General features: G+C 46.7%; 1 protein-coding gene across 6 annotated transcripts in view; it reads left to right on the top strand.

The window, feature by feature from the left end:
* The window catches only part of PCM1 (pericentriolar material 1), a 1361399-nt gene that overhangs the window by 529469 nt on the left and 818935 nt on the right, over window positions 1–12995 (top strand). For all 6 annotated transcript variants that reach the window (XM_078678108.1, XM_078678107.1, XM_078678103.1 and 3 more), the window contains one exon: window positions 5448–5588. In XM_078678108.1, the coding sequence (XP_078534234.1) occupies window positions 5448–5588 (141 nt within the window). The remainder of the gene's footprint in view (window positions 1–5447; window positions 5589–12995) is intronic.

Raw genomic sequence — 12995 nt, 5'->3', positions numbered from 1 at the left:
TGCCCCATGTTCCTTCTGTATTTGTTTGAAGACCCTTAGTAGAATGGCCATCGAGGGAGTGCCATAACAAAGAAAGTTAGCAGTGGCAAAAACAGTCCCCAGGTATTGCAGTCAGCGAGAGCGGGAACCAGTCCAGTGGGGAAGCTCATTGTTAAGATTCTGTGCTGGTCTTGTGGTCCCGTAAGGCAAAACACAGCTTTGAGTTGATAGATTGTTTGGGATTGAGGGGGAGGCAGGCAATCAAAAATGGTATTTCCTCACAATTTGTGGATCGTTTCCCCTACCGTGAATAAGCAATTACAGGACTAATGACAAGCGCTGCATGCAACTGGGCTTGCGCTTGCATGCCAAGTTTAGCTGGACCAGCTAGCAAAGTATGTGAAATGTACTAAGTAAGATGTCTATATTGGACGACAAGAACATTATACAAAGCGAGAGTTTGTACTAAATTCAAATTACCCAAATCAGGATATGGAGTATAACCAGCAAGTGCCGGCCACGTGGTCCCCTCTTTACTCAAAGGGCCCATTTGAACTGGCCCAGGGACATGGGGAAGGGTGCCATTAAACCAAGTCCCGTGTTCCCAGACAGTAAGAGTGATTTCAACAAGGGCATATGGTCGATACGCAGTATGAGCCTGGGGCGTAGTATATTCATGAAATGTATCCTCATTAGCGTCTACAGCCGGAAATGTTACACAGGAATAGAAAACTTCAAAGCAGAATGATGTGTCCGCCTCTAAAACAAAAATCGCAGGAGCTCCAGCATTAGGACTCCATGTTATATCAACTGTTGAGTTACGGCTGGATGGCAGTCAACAGCAGTAGCAACGGGTTTGCCCCATAATTAATCAGTAATAGATTCAAAGCATAGCACAAACAGGGTGTAAACCTTTTAATAGTCAAGCTTGAAAAACCAACAGAACTAGGTGTTCCCTAAAAAACTGTGGAGGACAAATCCCTAACACTACGGACATCTCCGATACCGATAGAGAGCTGCAAAGGGTATTGTGGACGAGCACAATTAGTACTCTGGGTTCCCGCAAGTAAGTACCCGACCAAAACGTTGGTGGCACCATGTTGCAGGGATTCTGTTCTGAAACAGAACTATGCTTGGGAACGGAGTCACCATACTACGTCAGTATCTCTGAGTCTGACTATCTATAGTACCTCACTTGCCCTACTAAGCTTACCAGAGAAACAAATTGATTGTAACCCCAGAACACAACACTACACTCTTGACCATCTCGGAGATCATGGTAACAGAACACAGCCTTTCGCTATCTCACTCGTACTAGTCCACAATAAGATGTACAAGAGATACAATGGAAGTTTAGAGTATTTATTTAAACTATTGTGCTATAAATGCAGTATTTGTGCCACGATTAAAAAACAGATGCATACCAAAAATACTCTTAGCGTTGTTAATAACCCATATACTATAAAAAGCCATGCCTTATTATAAGACCAATTAGCCTCCCTCCACCCCCCTTTTCATACCGAAGCTAAATGATTATATATCAAAGATCCCTGGGTTTAGTGGCAGACTCTGTATCTTAGCATTCACAGATGGATTCTCTGCAGTGAACCAAAGGATTCATGACTCCGCATTGAGCATCCCAGGATGTTTTTTGGTGACTAGGGTAAGGCCATGCTGTTCAATTATTGCGGCCTGGCAGAGTGAGACCAAGGAGAAAACACCATGTAATGAAGCCAGGAAAGGATTGTGCATTGTGGCTTATTCTGATTCATGGAGGTGGTACAGAAGGATGTATGCCCCTAATTCATTTCCGTAGTTTCTTGGTGAGCATCCGTATGAAAGTCATAAACTTTCCGAGGAGGACTACATCCTCCTCGGGGACCTCAACTTCCACCTGGAGAACAACAACGACCGCAACACCACCACCCTGCTGGACAACCTCGCCAACCTCGGCCTCAAGCAACTGGTGACCACCCCCACCCACCACGCCGGACACACACTCGACCCGGTCTTCTCTTCCAGCAAGGACATCGCCTTCAGCCACGCCACGGGACTCCACTGGACGGACCACAGCTGCGTCCACTTCAGCTTCAGAAGGACCACGCTCCACCATCACCAGCAACAGGCTCCCCGTAGAAGCTGGAATAAGATCACGGCAGACCAGCTCGCCACTTCCCTGAGCAAGAACCCGCCCACCAGCACAGCGAACCCCGCCAAGCGGCCACCAACCTCACGAAATGGATCAGCGACTGCGCAGACGACCTCGCCCCTCTGAAGACCCCGCCGAGCAGACCCGGCAGCAAGAAAGCCCCATGGTTTAACGACGAACTCAAGAGCTCCTAGAAGAACTGCAGAGCACTCGAGAAAACCTGGCGAAGAGACCCAACACCAGACAACATGACTGCCCTCAAGCTCGCCACCCGAAAACACCACCAACTGATCCACGCCACCAAGAAAACCGCATTCAAGGAACGACTGGACAACAACGCACACAACAGCAAGGAACTCTTCAACATCGTGAAAGAGCTCTCCAACCCCAACGCTGGAAACAACGACCTCACCCCTTCGCAAGACCTCTGCAACTCCCTCGCCTCCTACTTCCACAACAAGATCGCGGACATACACAACAGCTTCAGCACTCAACCGACGCACGCCACGACCGAACCACCGCCCCCCACCACCACCCTCCGCGCCTGGACCCCGATCAGCACCGAAGACACCATCCGCACGATGAACTCCATCCACTCCGGATCTCCATCAGACCCCTGCCCTCACCACGTCTTCAACAAGGCCGACTCTGTCATCGCACCCCACCTACGGGACATCATCAACACCTCCTTCGACAACGCCACCTTCCCGGAGAGCTGGAAGCACGCCGAACTCAGCGCTCTACTCAAGAAACCATCAGCCGACCCCACCGACCTCAAGAACTACCGCCCCATCTCGCTGCTCCCGTTTCCGGCAAAAGTCATCGAGAAGACAGTCAACAAGCAACTGGCCGCCTTCCTCGAGACGAACGGATCCCTCGACCTCTCGCAGTCTGGCTTCCGGGTCAACCACAGCACCGAGACCGCCCTGATCGCAGCCACAGATGACATCAGAGCCCTGCTCGACAACGGAGAAACAGCGGCCCTCATCCTCCTGGACCTCTCCGCGGCCTTCGACACTTTCTGCCATCGTACCCTAGTACAGCGCCTCAGCAACGTCGGAATCCAGGAGAAGGCACTGGAGTGGATCATCTCCTTCCTCGCCGGAAGGACACAGAGAGTCCGCCTCCCCCCGTTCAGATCGGAGGCCACCGAAGTCATCTGCGGCGTTCCTCAAGGCTCCTCGCTCAGCCCAACACTCTTCAACGTCTACATGAGCCCCCTCGCAGCCATCGCACGCCAGCACAACCTCAACATCATCTCCTACGCCGACGACACCCAGCTGATCCTCTCCCTCACCAACGACCCCGCCACCGCCAGAGCCAACCTGCACGAAGGGATGACAGACGTAGCCAAATGGATGTCGAACAGCTGCCTGAAACTGAACTCGGACAAGACGGAAGTCCTCATCCTGGGATCTTCACCCTCCGCCTGGGACGTCTCCTGGTGGCCCCCCACCCTAGGCAACGCACCCAAACCAACAGACCACGCACGCAACCTGGGCTTCATCCTGGACTTCTCCCTCTCCATGACCAGACAAGTCAACGCCGTCTCCTCGTCGTGCTTCAACATCCTGCGCATGCTACGTAAGATCTTCCGATGGATCCCCACTGAGACCAGGAAGACGGTCACCCAGGCCCTCGTCACCAGCCGTCTGGACTACGGCAACTCCCTCTAAGCCGGAACCACCACCAAACTCCAGAAGAGACTCCAGCTGATCCAGAACACCTCAGCACGACTCATCCTGGACATCCCCCGCCGCAGCCACATCTCCGGACACCTGAGAGACCTGCACTGGCTCCCGGTCAACAAGAGAATCACCTTCCGGCTCCTCACCCACGCACACAAAACCCTACACAACCAAGGCCCAGGATACCTCAACAGCCGCCACAACTTCTACGCTCCCAAACGCCAGCTTCGATCGACCAGCCACGCCCTCGCCGCCGTCCCCCGCATCCGAAGAGCCACCACAGGAGGAAGGTCCTTCTCCTACCTAGCCGCCAAGACTTGGAACTCCCTTCCGACCCACCTCCGCCTGACCCAAGACCACCTCGCCTTCAGGAAGCAGCTCAAGACCTGGCTGTTCGAGCAGTAGCGGACCCCCTCCCCCCAGCGCCTTGAGACCCTCCGGGTGAGTAGTGCGCTATATAAATGCTGTGATTGATTGATTGATAGTGATGCAGCAGAGATGCAAGGGGTGCCTTAAGTATACAGTAGGTAGAAAGGATACAAAATGGATCTTTGTATTCTTGGGAATAAATACAACTGCCAGTCTGTTGAAAAATGTTTCAGAGTAGTCTTCTCTTCAGTCTCTATCTGCACGGTTGTCAACCTAAGTAAAGTTATTTTAAGAAAGCATGAATCGCACACATCTATGGCAGCAAACCGGTTGTGTCGCTTAGACAGTTAATCAATCGGATCTAATTGCCAATCAACAGAAGACCTTCCCTCTAGTTATTAGAAAAGCACAAGAATTGGTTGTTTCACACTAAGGTGAGTTTTTGCACAGGATGTCCTTCCTGAAAAAACATAATATCATTAGCAGTCTGGGTCAGACAGCTGGGAAAGTAATGACATTGCTGGCAATGACCACTTATTGCGTTTATCTAGTACACTATACTATGATGTATATGTCAGCAGAACAGTAGTATACACACACACACATCACAAATGCAGGGTGATTGGCATGTTCTTTTTGGTTGTTATAGTAATAGTAAAAAAGTGTTCTTGTATTGGTGGTATGCACATTCTATCAGGGTTGAGTTTTCAAAGACCCTCAATTGTAGGTGGCAATAATTAGGGGCAAATTCTTGGCAGGATGGAAAGCTTATATTCTCGGCCTGAGGACAAAAGGGCAGGTGGGAAGCCACAGTAGCCATACAACACGCAAATGTGTTAAAACTGAAGATTGTTTATGGCTGAAGTCTTTAGAGCGTAGCATTCAAAATATGGTGATGGTCACAACAGACCGTAAAACAACTGTCCAAGGGGCTCAAAATATGTCCTTTCTCTCTGAACTTTGGGCTTATGCATACAGTAGAACATATCCCAAGATTGAAAGAGGTGGCAGATTATTTGAACTATGTGTTCCAGAAATGTGATCTTGATCATGAAATGTCAGACATATCCGATTCCTTTTGTTTCAGTCTGACATCTGTTCTGAGACTACATTGTTATTCCTTCTAATGTTCATAGCAGAACATAATTTTACACTTTTAAATCAGGCAAACTTAATTGAAATTGATTTCAGCCTTTTTGTCCATCACCCTCTGGTCAGAAGAGTGCTGCCCTCCTGTTTACTGTGTATTTTTGTTTCATTAGTTATCAACTGCTAGCACTGGAAATTGTCAAGCATCAAGCCAAGCCCCTGTTGCAGCTTCAACTCCAGCAGAAAATAAGGACTGTGAAATGATGCTTCAGACCATTCCGGATCCTGAAGATTCAGAAGCTGTCGACAATGAGGTGGATTATGCTTTAACATTATTGAGTGCGCTATTGTAAATTCAATTTTTGCATCTTTAACAAATTCCAGATTCACAGGCTAAGCAATAATCTGTCACTTAGTGGTGGGTGCAGAAAAGCTTTTTGACATGAATTAGGTTTTGGGTGTTGACAGTAGATAGTGTTAGTATGCTGTTGACCCAACTCAAAGTACCCACAGTTCATCTGCTAATTTTAGATTTTGATTCTGTCATTGAGTTTCAAATCATATTCCTAATTGGGAATTACATTTGTAGAATATTTCAGAAAACTCTGTAAATGGGATGGTTACCCAGCTCAAGCAAACATTCCTGTGCAAGACTCAAATGACATTGCTAATAGTGAGTCTTTATGTCTGCATGCCATTCAGGCCGATAACTTGGGGTACAGGTCGTATAGAATGAGTTAGAATTTGTTTTTTGTGTGCTTTCTTTATCTGATTTCAAGGAGTACTTAGACAGGATACCTTTTAGGTTCTGCCAACAGCAGTGACAGAGTAAGGGTGCCATGGTCCACTGTGAAGGCAAGGAAAATTGCCACCTAGTCACCAAGTTGAGTAGGAAAAGACATCTGTACTTGGAGATTTGCAGAACAACTCTTTGTCATGGTACTACTGCACCTCTAACTGTTTTGTAGCTACACATCTGTTTAAAGGGAAAACTTACCGACAGGTCTCTGAGAGTCAAGTCAAGTCATAAGCTTTTATTCGATTTGAGAAATACAAATCATACAAGCATAAATCATATAAAAACAATTCATTGCATACGTAATTATTCTAAAAATGGCGTACGCTGGGCAACAATACATAGTTAAAAATATAATTTAGCTAAAAAAGGGTCATGCATGTACAGACGGGAATGAATATAATTATCACACAAATTGCTTTTCTTGGCAACTGTACATTATGAAGCAAAGGTTCCAATATGACTCGGGCAAACACGGGGAAGTTAATTCATATGTGAACAAAAATGTAAAAGACCATACATTTACAAACGGTGGGCATAATGCATGATTAAAATACGATATACTATTAAAAGAGACATATATGTACAGACAGGAATATATAAAGTTATAGCAGCACTATGCTCTTCCTGGCAGCTGTACATTTTAATATAAAAGTGGCAACAAAGAAACAGATATCCACGTTCTCTAGGGAAGATAGTAACTCTAGAGCGCTCTTTGAAGATCAAATGTTGTGTTTTAAAAGGATAGGTTTTAGATACCTTACCCTTAAAAAGTGATAAAATTTACAGAAAAGTAAAAAATGACAGCAGCTCTGGCGTGAGGTATTGTCACACGGGCAGGGAGTCTCGGATCTTGTTTTCTGGTCTGGGAATGCAACAAGGTGATGTACAATACCCAACCTGACTCGGGTTAGTACAAATTGATGGGAGGGACGAGAGACAATCGAAAGGTAGGCTTGAAACCCCGGAGTTAAGTTTAGTTCCTTATAGAACTTCACGGTGGCTAACTTGCCATACACCTTATCTCGCCCTTTCTTTTTAAAATTTAAAAATGTTTGTTTGATTTCTTTTTTGGGGATTGCAACCGCCAATTCGGGGTCGAGGAGAACATCAATTTCAAATAAAGTTTTGTACCAGGAATGAATGTATTTCAACCACTGGATGCGTGATGAGTAGTCCAATCCTATACAATCAAGAATAATTTCTTGAGTGAATCGAGTCTCTGGCTTAGCCCAAATAGAACGCCACAATAAGAGTGGCCGAACGGCTGCTAAGTCAGAAATAAACTCGATCCCTACCTCATCATGAATTAATTGGACAGAGGCAGAGACACATAACAGTCTTTTTAAAAACTTGTTTTCATCTTTTTGGAGCGAAGAGCCCTCAATTTGACCCCACACACCCGCCCCATACAGTGCAGAAGAAACACAACGTATATTATATATGTTAATCATATCTAAGATGCTTCTCGTACCGAGCTTGGGTGCAAATCGGAATATACTACTGGTAGACCGCATCATTTTCAACCTGATGTTATCAAACTCGGGTACCCAAGGCCCGTCGTTGGCGTAAGTGATTCCCAAATAACAAAATGATTTAACGTGTGTCATCTTGTCGCTATCCAAGAAAAAGCTGTACTTCAATTTATTTGCAGACTGCCCACATAAGTCTTAGTTTTGTTCACGCGGAGCCTCCTGTTTTGAATAAACAGCATGAATCTGTCAATGAGTCGCTGTAACCCAATCTGAGTGCGGGATAAAAGAACAGCGTCGTCCGCATATAGTAAGATTGGGACAGGTTTGCCTCCAATCAGGGGAGCATCTGCTGGGGTATCGGCCAAGATGCGATCAATATAATTAATAAAAAGGGAAAATAAAAGAGGGGCCAGTACGCATCCCTGGCGAATACCCCGTGAAACTTTGAGAAACGGCGTACATTCGCCTAGGGTACCATAACGGACCTTACAGGATAGTTTCTCGTAAAGCCTGGCCAGAAAGTGGACAATTTCCTTCGGTGCCCCTGACTCCAGCAAAACCTGCCAAAGAATAACGTGATCAACTAAATCAAACGCGCTGCTCAGGTCAGCGAAACATAAAAAAAGATTGCCCTTTTTGACTACAGTATATTTATTGATAATGAGGTCCAAATTTACACATTGCTCCATAGTGCCCCTACCTTTCCTAAAGCCATATTGCACTTTTGTTAAAATGTTCATGTCTGTAGCCCAAGTTTCTAGTCTTTTGAGCAAAATTCTACTCATGACCTTTACTGAGGCGTCCAACAAAGAGATCGGACGATAATTGGAAGCCTCAGATTTACTGCCTTTTTTGAATAGGGGAATAATAACTGATTGACCCCAGGAGGGAGGAATGTTACCTTCTGCTGCGCAGTTAAAGGTCCTCACCAGAATAGGAGCCCACAAGTTTGGTTCTGCTTTTAGTAAATCAATGGGGACCCCATCGGGGCCCGGGGCCTTCCCCCCCCCCTTGCTGTTGGAAAGCCCTTCGTGACCCTCCTCCAAGGTTACTCCCAGAGGTAGAGGTATCCAAAAGGAGGACTCGGTCACTGATACGGTTAGGGGTTTCCCTTCCGGGTTAAAGATATTAGTAAAGTGGGTAATCCACTCATTGCATGCAACGTATGATGTTATTTCCGGGATACCATCAGTGTTTAGAAAAGGGCTGTTAATTATTTCCCAATAAAGTTTACAATTTTTGGTCTCAGCTGCTTCTTTCAGCTTATCCCAAGCTTCACTTTGTAAAACCTTTTTCCTGTTGGAAACAGCCATTTTATAATTAACCCTTAATTGTTTTATTCCATTGCTGTCTCGGGGTTTGATACCTAAAGCTTTCTTCAGTTCCCGTAGAGCTGCTGTACAGGGTTTATCAAACCATCCCCGTTTTATACCTCTGTTGGATGGGGATTTCTTAGTAAAAATACCTTCAATGATGGTGTTGATCTTGATAAATTGTGACAACAGGAAATCGGGGTTAATGGCATTTTTTAAACAATAGCTGATTTCAATTTTACAACTAACTATAACCTCCCTCTGTTTGGCCATGGAGCTGGTTCCAGACCATTTAATCCTCACACCATTTGGTCTGATCGGAACGATATCGGTGGAACAGGTTTCTCCAGTCACTAGTTTTGCACCCCGTCCCGGTAGGGTAACGCAGATGCTGTTGTGATCACTTAGATTTTCCTCCCTGATACACAGGTTTATAAAGTCTCCTGTGCTGGAGAACAAAATATGGTCTATAAATGTCCCTGCATCCCTCCCTGTAAAAGTGGGGCAAATGGCATTCAAACTGTTTTTATTACAATTTAACAGGTATAGGTCTAGTTTGATTAACAGTTTGTTTAAAATTGAACCATAGTGGCAATGTGGGAAATGAAGGGAATCCTCGCTCTCACCCCCCCCCCCCCTATGATTAACCGTCCCCGTTCCAAAGCCACAGGGATTCCCTATTGATAGTTGACATGGCTGCAGATTAAAGTCCCCTGCCCATAGAATATCAGCCCTTCTGTTTGAGATGCCCAGAACCCTTACGATTTCCTTTTCCAAAGGGAATAGAATATTCCCTCTGGAGGCATCAAAGATGTTATTATAAAAATTAACAAGGACCAAATCATTTCCCATGCTACATTCAACCCTCACTACCTGGCTGTGGGTTCCCACAATCGTGCTGCTTCTGACTTTACAATTACACAATTTATTGGACAGAAGTAGCAGAAGGCCCCCCTTAGCCCTTCCTGAACTGGATTTAGTAGCGTTGAGGCAATAGGATGAATAACCTTCTATATTTATTTGCTCTTGGCACCAAGTTTCTTGAAGGAGGATTATATCAAATCCTTCCCCTATAAACTTAGGCCAGAAGGGGGTGTCTAGTTTCCCTGCAATTCCGGCAATATTCCAGGAAATGAGGGTAAGGCCTGCAAACTCGGTAGGACCATAGATAACCTGCTCCGGCTGGGAGTCGCGGACTATGATCGAGTTATCCTCCTTAGCACTCTCGCATGGGGCAATCTTGGGGGCACAGAGAACCACACACGCTTCATTACTAATACATGAAACACCTCTCCGAGGGTACATAACTACAGGCCTACAGGTGGAAGTTTGGTTATTACAGGGGTAGGGTTTGAGAGGGAGAGGTTGTATGGGGCTGCCTTCCTGAACAGAAACCTCCCGTATGGCCGCATGTCCACTGGGGGGTACGCAATCCGTGATAGAGACTGCTCGATCGCTAGCGTGGACATGTTGCATGCGTACGTCCGACCCTAACTGCCTAATGTCGGACTGGCTTGATGATGGTGAAGCATGAAGTCAGTCAACCATCTCAAGACAATCAAATCTATTGTTAGTGTGAATACCTCGCCACCCGTCGCCCATAAAATGGCCTTTGTTGGAATACCAGGGCCGAGGTACCCATTCCCTGCTCCTGCTCTTTTGGGTCAGCCATGGACCTCCATAATTCCAGGGTTGTTTTGGAGGTAAAACCCAGTTTGGTGGTGGTATTGGGTGATGATAGTTATATACGGGGGGGTAGAAAAAGGAGTCGATGGGCGTCGACTCCCCCTTTCTTCTCCAGATCTGGCCACGAGCAAATATGATTCACGGTGGACGCATCATCGCAAGTAACAATAACGCAGTCCCCCTGAATACTCTTCGGGCTCACCCCCACCCATGGTACTCTACGTACAGATGATATTCTACTGGTGTTTGGGGGCTGTAATGGCCTATTGATACTAAGCCATTGAAGGATTTTATTCAGAAGGGACCAGGGTTGTTCATCTGATCCTGCTGTTAGTTCGGGTACTCCCGTTAGGATCACAGTAAATGGGGATACCTCAGGTGACAGATGAACTGGGCGTTTGGGTCTAAACCCCCTCTTACCCTCTGGAGGATGTGATTTTGGGGGCACCGGGGGTTTGGTTTGAGATGGCTGCGAGGACACCTTGGCCCCGGTATGATTGGCAGCTATTAGTGGGGCTACAGGGGGGGGAAGGGAAGAATTTTGCTGACTAGATGAAGGTGACTGAGAAGGGGTTTTAGCTGTTGACTTAGATTTTGCACAATTTTTTTAAGCTGGTGGTATGGGGGTTGATGGCTCTTTTGTTTTAGACTGGGTTTTGGTCATAACGTGCGGTCTATCTGAGTTAGCTGGTATAACCCCAGAATTGACCACTGTCGAGGCCCCCCCTGATTTAACAATTCCCGCCCTGGTCTGGTTGGGTAATTTAACGAGGAGTATGGCAAGTTGCTTTTCAATTGCCATGATACTCCGTTCCAGAGGTTGGAGATGGTGTTTTAATAAGTCCCTGAATCTAGCGAAAAGCTGCGGAGTATCACAGCCAATCAGACTGAGGCCACCCTCTTCATCATTGTCCGATGTGGGGCATTGTAGGTTAGATGAGCCAAGTGGTGCAGAAATACTGCTAGGGGGGGCATTCTTGGATGGTGGTACGATGGACCCTTTCTTTTTATTGGCTTTATGATGGTGTTTGGTGTTATTCCCCTTTTTTTGGAGTTCTGGTTGCTTAGGAACAGCACCTTCTCTAACCCCCTTGAGCCTGGATACTTGTTCAGGATCTTCAGACAGAATCTGCCCAAGGTCCGGGGTAATCTCAAGGTTCCCTGTTGAGTCTAATTCCAACGACAGGTTGGTGGCTGATAGGTCAACAGCATTTGGGATTGAATGAACTTGGGCAGTTGCACCAGACTGTATTAGAATTGGGATAGGAGAAGCTGATGGAAGCGGGGTTAAAGCCGCTGCTATGAGGCCCATTGAGGATCTCCGGGCAATCGCAAGGTCCTGAGACACCCTGCGTTCTAAAAGGGAAATATTTTGGTTAATTGCCTCATTAGTTTTTGAGATAAACTGGTCAATAGGACCTGTAAACAAGGCAGTTCTAAGTGCAGTCTTACTTCTGGAACCCCTGGTCATTGTTGTGAATGTTCGAGGTCTAGTTCCAAAGGACACAAAGCACACGAATGTCAAAAAGTCAATACCCTTGGGAAATGGGGGCAACGTCTGGTAAGTGGGATCCAAGGGGGCTAGCCCAGCCCAGCCTGGAACAGTCTGGAACGGGCTGAAACGGGCCCGCCCTTGACCCGGGCTTCGCCCGGCGTCCCGCGAGGGAGGCTGTGCGCTACTTTTATGCGCCTCGTGGCGCTTCCTGATGGTGCTTGGCGCAGTGCCTGTTGGGGGATGTAGTTCGCCAGACCCCGCTCTCCGCTCAGCAGCAGTCTCCCTGGGCCAGCGGGAGGCGTGCGGCGGGAGGCGGGGCTGCTCCTGTGGCGGTTCGGCTATGGCAGAAGTTTTCGAACACCTGGCGATATGCAGTAAGGTCAGCCAGGCAGTTTGCACTCCGGTCTGCTTTCAGGGTAATGTGCTAGTCAAAAATGAGTCATTTAATTGAATTCTCCCTGGGCATAACTGCCCATTCATTTACCCTGGCACATCATGAAACCTTGTCTTGTCCCATTTGGCTTACTCACTCTTATTTCATCTCAAGAAAAGAACCTCTGCCTACCGGAGATGATGGGAGCTTTGAAAGAGACACATAAAAGAAAACTAGGAAGACGTGCATAGGGAGTATTTATCGATGAAGGCTGGCAAGAGATAGGCAGTTTAATTAGTTATTAAGGACACATACAATGATCCACAGAGTCCATGGTTACATCTCAGCAAACTAGGTTCACTGTATACCTCTGTCTGGACTCATGGCTCATCAAAGCCTGTTAGCTGGAGTTGGTGTCCCACCATATACTCTGGACAACTTCACTGTTCAACTTGGACTTTTCAGTCAATTGTTGCAAATCTCACTTAAAGCGCTCCCAACGCATCGTGATCATTGGGACCATTTTTGTTTCCAGCTTTTCCTTTTCAACTGAGGATACGGGACATTCAAGACATGGTTCCCT

Source organism: Lissotriton helveticus, chromosome 2_2, assembly GCF_964261635.1.
Source record: "Lissotriton helveticus chromosome 2_2, aLisHel1.1, whole genome shotgun sequence".
Lineage (NCBI taxonomy): Eukaryota > Metazoa > Chordata > Amphibia > Caudata > Salamandridae > Lissotriton > Lissotriton helveticus.
This window is presented reverse-complemented; position numbering and strand designations above follow the sequence as displayed.